The following is a 19155-nucleotide window of genomic DNA, read 5'->3' as shown; positions in this document are numbered from 1 at the left end:
GCTGCCATATTTTTTAAATTAATGGACATTATGTGAAACAGTTTTGAATTAACATAAAAACTGTAGTGTAGAAAGTCCTCATATACCCTTCCCCCACCTCAGCATCCTTTTTGTAATCACATCTTACATGAGTGCAGTAAATGTTACAATGACTGAACTAATATTGATACATCCTTATTAATGAAAGTCTAGAGTTTGGCACAGAGGTAGAGATGGACAATCCTGATGTCCAGTTTCTTCATAACTGTATGTATCCAGTGATTAATTTTCCATTTGGTAGGAGCGTAACAGTTTTATCTTCATCAATATTTGTATCGTATGTTAGTATATGTGACATTACTTCTCCATTACATGCTGGCTTCATTTCTTGTTGTACTTCAGACTTCTCACAGACCAGCAAGGGGCCTGCAACCATTCACGGACTACTCAGGATTGCCATGGTTATGCTGGTCCTACAGGAGCTTGACAAACTGTAGGTGGTCTTCTTATCAGGAGAAAGTTACTGAAATCAGTCTCTTGACCAATCAAAGCTGCAGTTATGGCTTGTGGAACAGGGGTTGGAGGTTAATCAGTATCTGGTGGTGAGCTACAATTATTTTAATACTGCTAATCTTGAGGTCAGTGCTTGTTTAGCTGCTAGAGAAAAATTAACTGTGGCAGTTAAAACACAGTTTATTCCTAAGTTTAGGGTGCATGACTTAACCCTTGCCTGTTGTGGTCTTCAGTCCTGTTTATAATTTGGTATCTCATTGCCACAAAGAGTCCATTATGTCTTATGATCTCTAATTTCACATTAATGTTGGGCAGTTGTGTCTAAACCATGAACATGAGGGGGTATAATGAGATGTGTCCGAACCTCCTGCCATCTCATCATGGCCAGAAACTCAGTTTTAAGGTTTTCCTGGGGTCTCTTTGACCAAGGGAGGGCCTGTTCAGTCAGTGAAGGGTTAGAATTTTATTTTTAGTTTACAACTCCCACAAAGGCAAAGGCTGCTGATAAGCATCTGCACTTGTGTTTCAAAGCAACAAACACACTTTTTTTTTTTTTTTTTTTGAGATGGAGTCAAACAATAGGGCACACAGAAGTCATGCAACATAGTGGTCCTACCACCACCTACAGCCTCTCCTCCTCATTAAAGTGGCCTGTGGAGGGCTTAGCCCAGCAGGGTTAGAGCTTCTACACAATGGGTATCTGCTCCCTGGGAGGGTGTTCTCAGGACAGCCTTCATTTGCCTGCAGGGATTTTGAGGGTTGTTTTCAAAGCACAAGTGTGGTCCCAGCTAAGAGCAGCCTCATCAGCACTCTCCTCAGATGTGTTGGTCTCCTTGATGGGCCAAAAGCAAGTGAGAAGCCACTGAAAACACATATACTTATTTGTCTTCCCTTTTTATGTTACCCACTCCACCACATTTCGTCTTCCTCTTTTTCTCCATCCTTCATATCTTCCATACCTTCTCCGAGATGGAGGACAGGAAGTAAGCAAGTTTGTGCCTCAGCGAGTTATTTCAAGGTACATACCACTCTCCCCTGAGGCTGATGAGATCTGCAATCATATTTTAAAAGCACTGCGAGGATTATATTATGCTGTGCACTTCACACAGGTCTGTTTTTTCTCTTGATGACTTTAGGAACCCAGAAGGGTACAGTGGTTAAGTCAAAAATCAAAGGTCCCCAAACTAGCACAGAGGATACCTGTGGAAAAGATAAGATCTTTTCCTGCCACATTGATCTTTCAAATTGATTTAGATTCGCAGTGGCATGGTCCTTAATTCAAGGGGGAAAACTGGTGCTGAGGGAAATGCCTCTACATTACAGTTTATAATGGAAACTGTCAGTTGGTAAGAGATGCCCACCTAATACCACCTCAATCAAGGGTATTGTGTGTCTCCCGTAATGTACATTGTCAGATTTTTATCTCTAGATTTGATTGGAAAAGAAATAAACCAGGAAAGTAAAAGCTCTGTGTAAGAAAGAAGCATCGTCTTACATTGACAAGGTCTTCTTTATTTGGAGATGACTTGTCCAAAAGTTTCTCCAAAAGCTGGGAGGACACAGAGTGACTGTCGGTGTCCTGGAGGTTGGAGATTATGGATCACTCAGGGAGCTGTGCTTAATGTGGTGCGTGGAGGTGGTGGGTTCACATGCATGGACTGAGTTGACACAGGGCCATCCTCCTGGGTGGAGGAAGGATGGCAAAGAGGAGCAGCAGGAAAGAAATGAGAAACCACCAGGAGCCAGGAAGGACAGGTTTCCCCTAGAAGCATCAGAGGAAACCTGGCCCTGCCTATGGATTTTGCACTACTGGCTCCAAGAACTGAGACATTTCTGTTGTTTTAACCCACCCAGTTTATGGTCATGTGATTTCAGGCCTAGGAAGCTAATATACCAAGACAAATCAATATACCTATATTTTGAATTTGCATGCATTTCTTTCATGTATGTCCCTAATATTTACACAATTATGATTATTTTTGTTTATCTTTCTATATTTTATATACCACTAGTGTCATTTTAGGTTAATTTAAATAATTTCCCTGGTCGTGAAGACAACATAAGTATATAACACCTGCATAATTATATATATACACACACACACACACACACACACACACACATATATATATGTTTTTTTTTTTTTGAGACCGAGTTTCACTGTGTAGCCCAAGCTGGAGTGCAGTGGCGCAATCTCGGCTCACCGCAACAGCTGCCTCCAGGGCTCAAGTGATTCTTGTGCCTCAGCCTCCCCAGTAGCTGTGACTACAGACACGCACCACCATGCCTGGCTTTTTTTTTTTGAGAGAAAGTCTCACTCTTGTACCCCAGGCTGGACTGCAATGGTGCGATCTCAACTCATGCTACCTCCACCTCAGGGTTCAAGTGATTCTCCTGCCTCAGCCTTCCAAGTAGCTGAGATTACAGGTGCCTCCCACCATGCCCAGATAATTTTTGTATTCTTAGTAGAGACAGAGTTTCACCATGTTGGCCAGGCTGGTCTCAAACTCCTGACCTCAGGTGATCTGCCCACCTCAGCCTCGCAATAATTTTTCGTATTTTAGTAGACACAGGGTTTCGCCATGTTTCCCAGGGTATTCTCAAACTCCTGAGCTCAGGTGATCTGCCCACCTCGGCCTCCCAAAGTGCTGGGATTACAGGTGTGAGCCACTGCGCCCAACCACAATATTATTTTTAGCATAGGTTCTAATACATACTGATTTTTAGCTAATTCTAATTGCTTATTAATATCAATAAAAATGTGCAGATCATCTTGTTACTGAACCTCTATGGATCTGTGAGCTCAGGGGAGATGCCTCCGTGTGCAGTGGGAAGCCTCAGGTGCAGCATGCCTGGCATCTCCTGCTCAAGATAAGAGTGCAGGCAGGGAGCTTGCTGGGCATGTTTGCAGGAAGGAGACTAGACTGAGGCATGAGAAACAGTCTGTCACCAACACCCACCAGTGTTTTCATGCCTGAGTCAGACCAGAGCTTTTCAGATGTTACTGTGCGTGCACATCATCTGAGATCATATAAAGTGTGAATTCTGATTCCGTGAGTCTGGAATAGGACCTGATGTTGCATTTCTAAAGGGTCCTTCCCCCATATTTTCCCATACATATTTTAATATTCTCAAATTCATAAGAACTGTGGAAAACAAGAAGGGAAGCCATGAGCAGACAGAAACCAAAGAGTAATCTCTTACAGAGAGAACTAAAGACTTTTGACTTAAAATTTTCCCAGTCCAGGGCTGGGCGCTGTGGCTCATGCCTATATTCCCAGCACTTTGGAAGGCCGAGGTGGTTGGATCACCTGAAGTTAGGAGTTTGAGACCAGCCTGATCAACAAGGTGAAACCCTGTCTCTACTAAGAATACAAAAATTGGCCAGCTGTGGTGGCAGGCACCTGTAGTCCCAGCTACTTAGGAGGCTGAGACAGGAGAATTGCTTGAACCCGGGAGGCGGAGGTTGCAGTGAGCTGAGATCATGCCATTGCACTCTAGTCTGGGTGACACAGCAAGACTCCGTCTCAGGAAAAAAAAAAAAAAAATTCCCAGTCCAGGCCAGAAGATGGCTAGAGAGGACAGCTGAGAAGCTGACAGAGGTGCCACTTTAAGAAACACCAGAAATGAAAGTAAATACACTCCAAACCTCGATCTCCCCTCTGACTCCTGTTCAATCTCCCCACTGGCGCCTCCTCCAGTCTTTGCTAAAGTGTGGAACATCCTCACACTCTCCCATTCCTCATCTCTGATTCACAATTTTCCATCTTGATTCTTCAGTCTCTCTTTTTCCTATCATCTCCTTCTCCCCTGTGACCTCCTCACTTAGTCAGCAAGTTCTCTATGTCCAAAAAGTCACGGGAAGTTTTTCAGACCCTGGAAGTTGTCACTCGCATCCCCTTCCTTTAGTGAATCTCTCTAAACCCTCACTTCAGAAAACGCCCCAAGGCTTCTGATTCTCCAGTACTTTCTCCTTCCACTCCCGGGGTTCTCCTCACTTGACAGAGAATTCAGTGGATCTATCAATCCAGTGAATGTGTCCTCCCCAGCACTCACCAGACTGCTCGCTATGTGCTGATCTCTCGAGCAATCAAGTGGGGAGAGAGAAACCTGGCTTCATGAGTACCCTGGGAAGTGGATTCAGGGCTGAATCGCTCCTGCTTGTAGATAATGTATGCTTATTTCAGGTGCGATTTGTATATGAGATAACCCTTCCCTTAAGAACTCTTTAATAAAAAGTGAGAATTGTGCACCCTGTTCCCATGAGGAGGCCTACATAGAAAACTAAAGACTGAGACATCAGGAGCTGCCCTGAGGAAGAACCTCGTTCTGTCATTGGGCAGGGAGTGGGCAGGGGTCCTGGCCTAGGTGGAAGCAGGAGCCTCTGTGAAAACCACCCCTCCTCTAGTCACAAAGAGCCTGTGGGCCTGCCCTGAGGGAACCTGTGGGGCTCTCAGCTGCGGAAATGGGGAAATAGACACTGATCCTGGCCTCCACTCAGGACTCACTAGGCTAGCAGCTGAGTCCTCCCTGGGCCCCTGCAGAGCCTCAAGCCAGGCTGAGCACAGGCGCATGCCTCCCAGAAATGACACCCCGCCACAGGGCAGCAGGAAAGACCCAGCCAGGGTTTGGTTGGCCAAGGATTTGCAGGAAGGGCCCCTGTTTCTCCAGGGTCTGGAGGGTGGATAAGAGGCCTGCAGCAAGGCCGCCTCGGTAGAGCACTGGAGTATCTGGACTGTGGAATACACCCTACTCCTCCTCTTCATCCTCCTCCTTCATGGCACAGGTCAAGATGGCCCTCAGCATCCTGATCTCACATTCATGACAGAACTGTCCCCTCTTCTCCTTCCTCCAGGATGTAATGAGTTTTTCAGTGTTCCTCTCCCAGCCTGGGAGCCTCAGCCAAGCTCACCTGCAAGCTGAGCAGTAAGCGTAGCACCTACAGCACTGCACGGTAGCATAGTCAGGGAAGCCCCTTGGTGTGTGATGTGTCTTAAGAGTGATGGAAACCACGGCAAGGGAGAGGGGATCCCTGATCACTTCTCAGGCTCCAGGTCTGAGGCTGACCACTCCTTAACCATCTCTAACATCCAGTCCCAGGACAAAGCTGACTGTATCTGTGGTGTATCTCACAGCACTGCAATGCCATATGAGTGAAGCACAGTGACCCAGATGAATGCAGATGTGGGACAAAAACTGTTTTCTCCACTACGAAGGCTGCCACACGGCTCTCAGAAAATGTCTGGTGTCATAAATTCTAGGAAATGTTGGCGGGTTTTTTGTTGTTCCTGTTGTTTCCCTTTCAATTTTACAAGGAGTGACATAGATGCATCCTGATTCCTGCCAAGAGTTACCTGGGGATTAGCTACACAGATACTCAGTAATGCTGCAAATATTACAACAGATCTTGACACCCCTGCTGGTCATTGTCCCTGCACGGGGGACGCAAGTCCATTCACTCTCCTCTCCAGATATAAACACTGGGATTCAGCTACATGCCTCCCTCCTACCACATCAAGGTTCAGCCTAATGACCACCCTTCGAAGATAACATCTTTTTTTTTTTTTTTTGACAATTTAAAAAATAATTTCTATTTTTATCTTAGATTCAGGGGGTACATGTGCAGTTTTGTTACATGGGTATACTGTGTGATGTGAGGGTTGGGGAACGATTGATTCTGTTACTCATGTAGAGAGCACAGAGAGCAACAGGTAGTTTTTCAACCCTTGCCCTATATATGTTTAACCCAGAAAGTCCAAATTTGGTTTTCACATTTTGAAATTAAGTGTTTCATTCATGTCCCCTTTTTCAACTGGTTTCTCAGTTGTTTGTGTAATGTTATGAATGGCATGAGGTTCAGTTTTTGGTGTGGATCTCTGGATGAAGGCTATCACCCTTTCTAATCTGTGTAATGCCCTGCACCCAGTTAATCATGGAGTGTGTATCCAAAAAGTACAAACACAGAGTGACCACTGGGACTCAACACCTTCAACCTGGTATCAACAGAAGGCCTGTACCTGCATCACAGATATGAATCCACAACAAATCCTTCCCTTGGCTTTGACCCATTTCTCTTTACCAGGCTGTCTCCCAAGAGAATCTCAACAAAGAACTGTTTTGAACTCAAGTCAAAAGGATGCCCTTCAAGCATTGTTTAAGCAGAACGCCTACCCTGGCATACCAACCAGAAAACAACTGGCCAAAGAAATCGGTAGTCTGGAGTCTAGGATACAGGTGGGCTTGTATTTCCATTTCATTTCCTTGGGGTCAAAGAAAAGACAAACTGGGCTAAGCAGTCTCCAATCATATGTTAAGAATGAACTGAAAGAGTCCTATCTCTGCCTTTTACCAGTCATGGAACACATGATCTGTTGTATTCATTGTGGGGGGAGGAGGAGGAAGTTCAATTGGGCCTTTTTCCTGACAGGATAAAATTAAATCATATTTGCATGCTCTAGAGAATATAGGTAATATGGTCACCATGATCATGATAGGTTGTCATTGATACCTGGAACCAATATTACAGAATGCTCAGAATGCTTGTTCTTTAATAGGTAATATTAAGGACAGTGAGGTCAGGGATGCCATAAAGTCCCGTTTCTCATCCCATGGTTTTTGTTTCTTTCTACTGTTTTGTTTTGAGACAGAGTCTTACTCTGTCACCCAGGCTGGAGTGCAGTGATGCAATCTCAACGCACTGCAACCTCCACCTCCTGGGTTCAAGCCATTCCTATCCCTTACCCTCCCGAGTAGCTGGGATTACATGTGTGTGCCACACCTGGCTAATTTTCGTATTTTTAGTAGATATGGGGTTTTGCCATGTTGGCCAGGCTGGTCTCGAACTCCTGGCCTCAAGTGATCCGCGCATCTTGGCCTCCCAAAGTGCTGGAGTTACAGGAGTAAGCCACTGTGCCTAGCCTCTACTAAGTGTTTTTATGTAGGCTTTACACACTGCAGAGTTTAATGCCTGATCCCGTTTTGGAATATTTTGAGTGGAATAATGATATAAAAATAAAACCGGCTGGGCGCAGTGGCTCATGCCTGTAATCCCAGCACTTTGGGAGGCCAAGGCGGGTGGATCACGAGGTCAGGAGTTCAAGACCAGCCTGGCCAAGATGGTGAGACCCCGTCTCTACTAAAAATACAAAAATTAGCCAGGTATGGTAGCGGGCATCTGTGGCAGAGAACTGCTTGAACCTGGGAGGCAGAGGTTGCAGTGAGCTCAGATCACGCCACTGTACTCCAGCCTGGGTGACAGAGCGAGACTCTGTCTCAATAAATAAATAAAGTAAAACCATTCTGTTTCTCCAGTTAAGAAAGAAATAGATGGAAAGATCTCACACAAGGAGAAGTGTATCCAGACTGTCAACAACTAAGTAAAAGGGACTCTGTTGAAGAAAAGCCTACAGTCACTGTTTTACATCAAATGCTATAATCCTGAGTAAGCCCTGAAATACAGGGATCTGAGTTTCAGGCAGGCCAGGTGAACACGTATTTCCTTCTCTTTATGCACCCAGTCCAGGTGTCAGAGTGCTACATCAAATCCCAAAATGAAAGTGTGTCCCAGGCCGGGGGCAGTGGTTCACGTTGGTAATCCCAGCACTTTTGGAGGCCGAGGCAGGAGTTCGAGACCAGCCTGGCCAACATGGTGAAACCTCGTCTTTACTAAAAATACAAAAATTAGCCAGGCGTGGTGGCATGTTCCTGTAATCCCAGCTACTCGGGAGGCTGAGACCTGAGACAAAAGAATCGCTTGAACCTGGGAGGCGGAGGTTGCAGGGAGACCAGATTGCATCATTGCACTCCAGCTTGGGCAATAAGAGCGAAAATCTGTCTCAAAAAAAAAAAAAAAAAGTGTGTCCCATGGGAAGACATGGAGATTGGCTGGACTACTGGCAACTGGCCCACTAGAACTGATGGTTCAGAAGGAAAGCACAAGAAACCACGTAGAATGAGGCTGGATCTGCCAGGGTGTTCACTAATGTATTTGTTGCCTCCACATTTCCAGCCGTGTTTAAGACTTCTTTCCGGATCGTATTTGAAGTGACAAGGTGGAGATTGCAGTGAGCCGAGATCCCACCATTATACTCCAGCCTGGGCATTGCAGTGAGACTCTGTCTCAAAACAAATTCCTCCATGCCCTCCAGTAAGGAGAAGGCAGCCATAGGGTTTGATTATGGCAGTCACAATCTATTCAGAGTCAGCTATTTGATTCATAGGAGTCTCTTTATCTAGTATCGCATCTGGAATCAATGAACTCTGATGTATATACGAACGATTCCAGGCTCAGCAGTAAGTACTGGTAATTAGTGAGCTTCTCTTTAAATGAATTTTCATCAGATGTCCCTTCACATGGATTGTATGTTATGAAATGCCTTTGACTCTGGGGAGATGACAGAGAGCCAAGGCAAGTCAGTCAGTCCTTAACCAAAGCCTTTGTGAGACCTAAAGAGTGAGAGGGAGGCAGAGAGAGCAAGTGGGAGTGAGACAAAAACAAGTGTGGGGTGGGGAAGAGGTGAAGGAAGAGTGGACACACACCTGTTGGCCAGTTCTGGCTTCAGGATGCCAGTCAGTGCCTCCTAACCCAGGGACCTTTCATTTGGAGACCACAGATGGGACAGAGAAGGAAGTGATTCCTGGTATTGGGCTCAAATAGATACTTAAAATTATGTAGACTAAATTGGATAAAGTTTGAATCTTCTTTTCCCACTTAGATTTGGTTTCAAAACCAGAGAAGACACCTGAGGCTGAGCTGGCTGCAATGAGGACGCTCCTCGGGAGGACAGCAGCTCCAAGGATATGAGAAACCTCAGCCCTGGGCCCCAGGTGAGTCCCCAACAGTGCCAGTGCACGTCCTCAGCACAACTCTTTGAAGTAGAAACGTCTCTCTAGGCTGTTTCCAAATTTGTTGCAGAGAATGCTGATGTCTCTACCACAGCATGCTAGTGTTAGAGATGTGACCACCATCCCCATCTTGTGGGAAGGTAGTTAGGAAACAGGGAAGGCAATTAGGAAGAAAGGAAGGCCATGGATCTTCCAGTCCTGGCAGGCAGTGCAGAGTCCTCTTCTTCCAGCACTGAAGGGGTTTAATCCAAAGGCCAGGATCAGTGCATGAGCACCTCAGGGGCCTGGGAGGGAGTAAGGGTGATAAGAACAATATTTGAAAATGTCTGTCTTAGGGTTGATGTGAAGATGGCCTGAAAGCCCTCTTTTCTTCTTGTGTTTTCCTACAGAATGCTTAACCAAAGGAGGGAGACAAAAGTGACGCCATCATGAAACCACAGACAGGTGTCCTCCTTCAAGCTTTTCAAATGAACCAATTCCCTGGAAATGCCATCAAGGAAGAGCTGGTAAAACAAACAAGCATTCCAGAATCCAGAATCTAGGTAAGTTTTCTGTCTGTGGTGCACAATTTGTCCCATAATTTTGGAAGTGGTATTGCCCGCTGAGATGGTACTAGAGAAATGGGAGCTGGTATCTTGAAAGAAGTTGAGAGTTTTGTTATGAGGGTACTGTCTTATGTGTCTTATTCGTCTTATGTCATATTTGTCTTATGTCTTATGTGTTGTGACCTTTATCTCCATGCTAGGCTTCTAGGCACTGGACAACAGTGTAGACCTTGCCCTTCCACTAACCCCCAGGTGTAATAATCTAATTATCTAGGGTCCTCTCTTTTGTGGGAAAATCCTGACATTCTAGCAAATCAATGTGGGATCCATTTGTAGAATGGCAATAATTCCCCTAACTCATCCATATTTTGCAGACTAAATGTTATGTACAGAATCACCAAGATAAAGCCCCAAAGATGGTCACATCTGCCTCACAGACGAGCAAATGAAGCTGGAACCTCTTACATCTTCGGACATCTTTGTTTCCCTTTCTCTTAGATGTGGGCTCAGAACTGAAGAGCTCGGCACCCAGGCCAGAGCAGAGGCAGCCCCATGAATTCCCCGGCAGCCCCAGTCACAGACCTTGCCCTACTGCTCAGCTGCAGCACAGCAACCTGCGCAATGCCCAAGCAGCTCGGCGCACAGGCCTCCCTCCAAGTCCCCCAGCAGCCATTGGTCATCTGTACCAGCCCATCCTCCACTAAGCAGGTCTGTGGAGGCTGTGTGAGCCAGACACCAAGGGTCATGCTGCCCCAGTCTACCTGGGTTGTGCCAGATCTCTCCTCTCAGGATCCATGTGTCAGCAGGACCAGCTCTTGGAGGGGTGATCTCACCCACTTGTCTCCTTTCTAGCATGTGTACCAAGGAAATTGCCAGAATGACAAGGACAGTGACAGCACTAGCCTGGCAGTTCTGCCCTTCAAGGACACTACTCAGCCTCCATCTGGTCATCCTGAGAAAGGATCACAACAAGGTCAGCAAGACACAGCCCACCTTAGGCAATGGTGGCGTGAGCAGCCCCAGGGCGTGGTGATCAAATCGTCATCTGGTGACAGGGAGCTGCTCCACAACATGCTCACATGGACACACCTGCAGCAGCCTAGGGCACGGGCGAGCAAGGGGCCATCCCCTTCCTTTGAGCCTCTTTTTTTTCTTTGAGACAGAGTTTCGCTCTTGTCACCCAGGATAGAGTGCAATGGTGCCATCTCGGTTCACTCCAAGCTCCGCCTCCCAGGTTCAAGGGATTTTCCTGCCTCAGCCTCCTAAGTAGCTAGGAGTACAGGCACTCGCCACCAAGCCCTGCTAAATTTTGTATTTTTAGTAGAGACGGGGTTTTGCCATGTTGGCCAGGCTGGTCTCAAACTCCTGACCTCAGGTGATCCACCCACCTTGGCCTCGCAAAGTGATGGGAGTACAGGCATGAGCCACTGTGCCCGGCCTCACCTCATGCCTTTTAGATGAACTCCTGACAACCTCAGAGTTTCAGAAATCAGCATCACCAGTTGGGATTAGGACAGGAGAACCCTCCACAGCCTGCAGCCAGGAAAAGTTTCAGGATCTGCTTGAGCCCTGCAGAGCTCACTAGGGCTTCGGGTTTAGGAGGGAGAAGGCATCCTTCTCACCACCCCATCCAGCTCCTCCTCAGGATCAAGAACTAGCGTGATCCACAGGAGGATAAACAAGGGGACACACCATGTCCTGGAACAAGAGTAACGCAAGAGGAAACTGACCACTTGGAAACCCAAAAGGAGTGTCTTTTCTCTGCCTTGTGGATACCGCTTAAGTCTCTGGCCTCCCTTCATGGCCTACGTGATTGTTTCCAAGCTCCACACTGTCCTGCAGGCACCACGGATACCAGGCAGTGGATACCTTTGCTGAATCCTAAGGAGTCAAAGAGTTTTTATAACACGACCTCCTCCCTGCGATCGTCACATCCTGGGCAGTCTGGACAATGCACAAACTAGAACTGAACCACAGTGAAAATAGGTAAAAGAGACACATCCACACTTCACTCCCTTTGGTGAGTTCACAGGGCGAGCCTGAAGGCAGGCTGATGCAGAGAAAACGGGGGTGCTATATTTCGTCTTGATGTCAGTTCATCACAGAGGGTTTGCATCTTAGCTCTTACTAGGGGAGATGGGAACTAGAAGTTATCTATCTATCTACCAATGATTGATAGCACAAGTTTGGATGCATAATACTGAATAGTGTTCACATGTAATCCTCCCTTTAAACATGTAGACAGAGAACATGACAAAGAAATGCAAAACAGCAACTCCATGAAATCACTGAACAAAACAGGATGTTCATCTTCTGACACTGTTAATATTTTGTATATATTTACATGCACCTCGCTGCTCTTTTTGTTATAAATTAATTTTTGGCAAAATTTATTTTTGTCTGTGTCTCCTCTCTTCAAGTGGTACCTTCCAAGAATACATCACAGATTACCAACCTGTCTGCTTCCACTGGTGCCTCAAAAATATTCTTAAAAAAGAAATGTGGTTTATCAAGATGCCTGTCTTTCCCACAATTCCTTCATTCGTGTTGTCTCTTTCCATGTGAACCTGTGGGACCAGAGTCAGGATGCCTTGCTCTAGTTCACAGTTTGAATCTGCAAAGATGTCAGTCTGCTATTACTACACACAGACATAGATGCATTTTGTTTTAGGGGTTCTCTACGGTGTGCATATTCCAAACCCACTGTTTACTTCCAGATGATCAACACAGGATACTTTTCCTCAGATTTTTTTTTTTTTTTTTTTTTTTTGGAGAAGGAGTCTGGCTCTGTTGTCCAGGCTGGAGTGCAGTAGCGTCATCTCAGCTCAGTGCAAGCTTTGCCTCCCAGGTTCACACCATTCTCCTGCCTCAGCCTCCGCAGTAGCTGGGACTACAGGCGCCTGCCACAACACCTAGCTTTTTGTACTTTTAGTAGAGACGGGGTTTCGTCGTGTTAGCCAGGATGATCTCAATCTCCTCGCAATCTGCCCGCCTCAGCCTCCCAGAGTGCTGGAATTATAGGCGTGAGCCACCGCACCGCACCCGGCCTTTTGTTTTTCAAAGAGACGGAGTCTCACTCTGTCACCCAGGCTGGAGTGCAGTGGCACCACGGTAGCTCACTGCAGCCTTGAACTCCTGGGCTCAAGCAATCGTTCAGATTAACTATTAACTGGGGTTATTATAAATCTCTCTCCCAACCTCACCTCACATACACATAGGCTGCATGCACACACACACACTCATAATAGTCTCACAGTTTCCCCTGAATATAATCTGATAAATGTCTTAGGCAGCATTGGGACCATGCTGTTAGGAGTTGAGTTTGATTTTTTTCAATAGTGTCCCAACATATTCCTCATGTGCAGAGATGAGACTGTAGCATGGCCAAATGCCAAATTTCCAAGAGACATTTTGTCTTTGTCCATTTGTGCTACTATAACAAACCACCTGAGACTAGGTCGTTTAAAACAATAGAAATTTACCTCTCACAGCTCTGGAGGCAGGGAAGTCCAAGATGAAAGCGCCAGAAAGGTGAGTATCCGGTGAGGACCAGGTCTCGGCTTCGAAGGCAACACCTCCTTGCCGTTTCTTCTTGAGGGGAGTGACAGTGGGCCCTCACATGTCAGAATGTGGGGGCAGGGGGCAGCAAAAAGAGGCCTAGTGTGTTCTATCCAGCCTGCTCCTAAGATCACTAATCATTCATGAGGTGGAGGGCTCATGATGACCTTACCACCTCCCAAAGGCCAAACCTTTGCAAGTTGTTGCACTGAGGATTCAGTTTCAACATGACTTGTTTTTTGTTTTGTTTTGTTGTGAGACAGAGTCTTGCTCTCTTGCCTAAGCTGGAGTGCAGTGGTGCCAACTCAACCCACTGCAATCTCTGCCTCCTGGGTTCAAGTGGTTCTCCTGACTCAGCCTCCTGGGTAGTTGGGATTACAGGCACGCACCACGTCCAGCTAATTTTTGTATTTTTAGTAGAGATGGGGTTTCACCATGTTGACCAGGCTGGTCTTAAACTCCTGACCTCAAGTGACCCTCCTGTCCCGGCCTCCCAAAGTGCTGGGATTTGTTGAGCCACTGCACCCGGCCTCAACATGACTTTTGGAGAGGGGACAAACTCTCAAAGCACAGTGGATGCCACAGTCACTCTCCCTATGCTCAGGGTAACATCGTATAGTCTGTGGCCCAGGTGTAGGCCATCACACCCCATGATTGCAAGGTTCACCCTGTGGCATGTTGGCAAGCAGCACTGCCAGGCCATGCTCAGGCACACTGGGGAGGGGTTTTGCATTGGGGGAGCAGGAGAGTTACTTCCTCTGGTAATCTGGGGAGAACTGGTACCTTTTTCTCTTCTCATCAGCACCTGGACCATGGGCCACCAGGAATGTGCATCTTGACACTCTTAGAGGTCAGGAAAGCATGTGTGGTGGCAGCAAGTGAAGGAACAGCACAGGAGAGGGGTGCAGGTACTACCCTTCCTGAATGCCTCATTAGGCAACCGGAGTGCCACACTCACCTCCCTCAGTTGTCTCCTGCCTTTCCACAAACCTCACAATAGGCCATCTGCATGCACAACCCAGGGGTGTTCAATAACTAACGACAGTCTGTAGGGATGTTCCATGCAGCCAGTGATGATAATCAGAGAGCTCCAGCCAGACCTTTGGAAAGTGGCGCTAAAGTGCTGAGCACTTCGTGTGCAGTGTGGTCACCACTTTTACAGGTGGGAACCTCAGAGACCACCTGCCAAACAGGCTGAGCCCAAGTCAAGTCATGCAGGGATACAGTCAATGGGTGAGCACTCTTGTCCTGCACACAGTGCATATTAGGATGGGAAGAGATAAGACACTCACCTTCCCCAAGAAAAGTGCATTACAGCACAGGCCAAGTGCAAACCTGCCAGCAACTGGTGGTTCTGTCCAAGAAGCCTTTTGCCAGATTATGGAACCTGTCAGTTAGCCAAGAGCAGTTAGTTAAAATTAGACTAGATGACACTGGCTTTGGATGGGCCATCCTGTTTATGTCAATGGTTGTAACTGCTTCCTTTTCACCCTGATGGTTAAGGAAGGATCCCCACTCTGATGCTATAGAAAGATTGAACACTGAACACCTGACACTGGACAGATAAGATCTAGGTGAGTGTATCAGTCACACCAACTCTCAGAAAGGTGAGAAGGACACTACATGCCGGACAGAGCCACACAGGGTTCTACTTGGGAGCAGAGTGGAAAACGAGGGGTTGTGGTGAGCAGCTGTATTATCCAGAGCGTACAGTGACCACTGTTTGCTGTGGGAGGATGTGAGGGGTTTGGTGAATAATTCCAAGAGCTGGCAGGGAATCAGATCTTACTACTTAGGAATAAGTAGGAACTGTGCCTGGCCCCCTTGACAGGGATGACTATCTGCTAAGGTACCTCACCTGTGGAAGCAGAGTGGGAATGGAAATGAGGTTAGGTCATTTGAGGCCCTTTTGGTTTCAGATGTCAAGAGAACCAAGAATACTAGTCCTTAATTTCAGATCATAGTTACCATATTTTAAAATATATTAAGGATGTATAAAAGCAATTCAAATGTTCTTTAATGGTGATTTACAGGTTCAGTCAGAAACACACAACTAACAAAAGAACACCTTAGTACAGAAACAAGATGTTCCTCAGGGTTGGTTGGTTATTTACTTATTTATTTACTTAATACACTTCATTTTTTAGAGTAGCTTTAGGGTTACAGAAAAATTGAGCGAAAAGTACAGAGAATTCTCATATAACCCTTCACCCCTCCCATCCTCCACAGGCTCCCCAATTATTAACATCTTGCATCATTATGGTTCATTTGTTACAATTAATGAGCCAATAGTGATATAATATTATTAACTGAACTCCAGAGTTGACATTAGGGTTTACTGTTTTCCCTTCACTGTTTTCCATTCTCTGCGTTTTGACAAATTACATTACCCTAGAGAATACTTTCACTGCCCTAAAAATCACCTCTCTACCTGCCATCCCTCCCTTCCCCTCAACTCTCAGCAACCACTGGTCCTTTCACTGGCTCAATAGTTGTGCCTCTCCCAGAATATCATATAATTGCAATCATAAAAAGAAAGCCTTTTCAGATTGGTTTTTGCTTTAACATAAGCATTTAGGGTTCCTCCATGTCTTTTAATGACTTGATGTCTAATTCCTTTTTATCATCTGCCTGAGGACTATATCCTGCAACCCCGCTATAATTGCTTATTAATGTCAGCAGGGGTTTTGCTGTTTATTTAGAATTATCTACAAAGACAATCATGTTTTCTGTGAACAAAGACAGCTGTATTTCCTCCTTCCAAATCTATGTGCATTTTATTTCCTTTTTTTTTTTTTTTTTTTGGTATCACTGCATTAGATAGCACTTCCAGTACAATGCTGAAAAGCAGTGGTGTTCCTTGCCATGTTCCTGATCTTAGTGGGAAAGCATCTAGTTGGAAACATCAAGGATGATGTTAGCTGTAGGGTTTTTTGTAGTAGCTCTTTATCAAATTGAGTAAGTTCTCCTGTATTCCTTCTGTGTTTGGAGGTTTTATCATGAACGGATATTGGATTTTGTAAAATGCTTTTCCTGTACCTATTGATATGATCATATTTCATCTTTGAACTGCTAACGCATGCAATGGACTGCACTGAATATCGAATGTTGAACAAGCCTTGCATTCCTGATTTGCTAATATTTTGAGGATTTCTGCACCTGTGTTCACTGGAAATACTGATCTCTAGTTTTCCGTTCTTGTAATATCTTTGCCTGGTTTTGGTATTAGGGTAATACTGGGTGCACAAAATGAGTTGGGAAGTGTTATCTCTGCTTTTATTTTCTGAAAAAGATGGTAGAGACTTGGTATCATTTCTACCTTAAGTATCTCAAAAAATGCACATCAGTGAAGCCATTTGATCCTGGCACTTTGTTTTGGAAGGTTTTATTATTATTATTATTATTATATTTTTTGAGATAGAGTCTCACTCTGTCACCCAGGCTGGAGTACAGTGGCACAATCTTGGCTCACTACAACCTCCACTTCCCAGGTTCAAGCGATTCTTCTGCCTTAGCCTCCTGAGTAGCCTGGACTACACACATGTGCCAACATGTCCGGCTAATTTTTTGTATTTTTAGTAGAGACAGGGTTTCACCATGTTGACCAGGCTGGTCTTGCACTCCTGACCTCGTGATCCGCCCGCCTCGGCCTCCCAAAGTGCTGGGATTACAGGTGTAAGCCACCGCGCCCGGTCTTAGAAGGTTATTAATTACTGCTTAGATTTATTTAATAGATATATATGCCTACTGAGGTCTACCTTGTGTGAGCTTTGCGAGAATGCATCTTGCAAGGAATTGGTCCATTTTAGCTAAGTTATCAAATTTATGGACAGAGTTGTCCATATTTCTTTCTAATCCTTTTGGTGATCATAGGATCAGCTGTGATGGCCTCTTTCCTTTTTGGTATTAGCAATATTTGTCTTCTGTTTTTTCTTAATCTAGCTAGAGGTTTATCAATTTTACTGACTTTTTCAAAGAACCAGTTTTGGGTTTTATTGATTTTCTCTTTTCAATGTCACTGATTTTTACTTTTTTCCAGGTTACTTTGGATTTAATTTGCTCTTCTTTTTCTAGTTTCCTAAAGTGGAATTTAGATTACTTGTGTAATCTAGGATCACCAGACTGTATAATCTTAGATTATTTGTATGATCTGATCACATAATGTAGTGTACAATCTTCACACTGTCAATAACAGCCCCATGCCAGCTTGATTCTGGCTGTGCTCCAGCCTCAACCCTCCTCTTCATATTCTCAAAAGTCTCTGAAGGCCGAGATCCCTGTCTGGGCACAATGAGCCTTGAAATGACAGTCCAAGAGCCCTGGGCAGCAACTGGGCTGTATGTGTGGGCCTCTTTCCAGCGCCCTGTCTTGGAGAGCAGCTGCTTAAAGAAAATTTGGAGTATCACTTACGCTGAAGGGAGTGTTCACATATGTACACTAGGCACTTCATGGCATGAGATGAGCCACAGGTAGGAAGAGAAAGGGAGCAACACAGAGGCAGGCCTAGATCTTCACATGTACAGGATAGATTTTTTTTTTAGATAATTTGTTATTTTGATTTATAACTTTTAAATGGATAAACATTAGCTCTGTGGTCTCCTTTTAAACTGTTTCAAGACATGACAAACATCTGGGATTGGCCTGATGATGTAACCACTACTAAATTAGGGTACCTACTTCCTATTCACAATTAGGTTAATTCCACTATGCGTATGAAACGATTTATATCACATACCACTTGTACATATGTAAGTCCTATGAACTTCAGGGATAATTCACAGATGTGTTTAATGCTATTGCTCTAATTATTCAATTTATGCTTTAAAAGAAGCTTCATAGTCAAGTGGGTGCAAGGGATAAGGCTGCAGAAAGGATGTGGTTATTAACACAACAAGGGAACTAACTACTTGAGGCTAAATTCTGATTCCTTTGTAATCCTGATACAATACAGATCTCAGATTCCTTTTCAGTTCTGTAAACCAATTGTGTTGATGGTTACTCAAATGTAAAAGTGGTAAAAGTTTCATATAATCACACACACATAAACACACACGGTGCACACAAACCATAGTAAAATCTGAGTTAGTCTGTATATACTAGCAAGGTAACATTGATTTCTTGGACTTGACCATATACTATGATTGTATATTATCCTTAGAGGAAGTTTGGTGAAGTGCACATGGGAATTCTCTGTACTCATTACAACTTCTTGTGAGGTTATTTTAATTATTACTTTTTTTAAGTTCTTAAAGTTTTATATTCCACAATATACATCTATAAATTATTGTTAGGTGCCCAAAAAACTATTATGGCATCAAACTCAAAACAGAATTTGTCATATTGTGTTTCTAAGCAAAATTTTCACTTCAGATTTCTTAAATTGACAATTTTCTCCTCGATGCAAACTCAAACATAATCTTGTTTGTATTTTTGCCAAAAACTTTCACAAATTCAAAAAAATCTATGAGGTTTTATGCCAGTATTAATCATCTAATATTCAACAGAATATCACTTCCTAAAAAAAGCTGTCCTATAATTGTTGTAGTCTTGGGTTTATCCCCTACTGTTACTTTGGAGTAACATAAGGCGAGTTTATGGATAGTTACTGAACATTCAGGATGTCAGCAGGGCTTTCTCCACAGTGTGAATCATCTGAGGCATTATGGAGGCTCACTTGTGGCTGGAAATTTCTAATATCCATTTCATTCATAAGGTT

The 19155-nt window shown here is 44.7% G+C and overlaps 1 protein-coding gene across 1 annotated transcript in view; it reads right to left on the bottom strand.

The window, feature by feature from the left end:
- Window positions 1–16214: 16214 nt before the first annotated feature.
- The window catches only part of LOC103215734 (uncharacterized), a 48216-nt gene continuing 45275 nt past the window's right edge, over window positions 16215–19155 (bottom strand). The window contains 1 exon segment of the mRNA XM_007962394.3: window positions 16215–19155. Within this exon segment, the coding sequence (XP_007960585.2) occupies window positions 19042–19155 (114 nt within the window). The 3' untranslated portion in view covers window positions 16215–19041.

The sequence above is a fragment of the Chlorocebus sabaeus genome, chromosome 9 (genome assembly GCF_047675955.1).
Source record: "Chlorocebus sabaeus isolate Y175 chromosome 9, mChlSab1.0.hap1, whole genome shotgun sequence".
Taxonomy (NCBI): Eukaryota; Metazoa; Chordata; class Mammalia; order Primates; family Cercopithecidae; genus Chlorocebus; species Chlorocebus sabaeus.
Note: the sequence above shows the minus strand (reverse complement) of the source record. Positions and strands in the feature narration are given on the sequence as shown.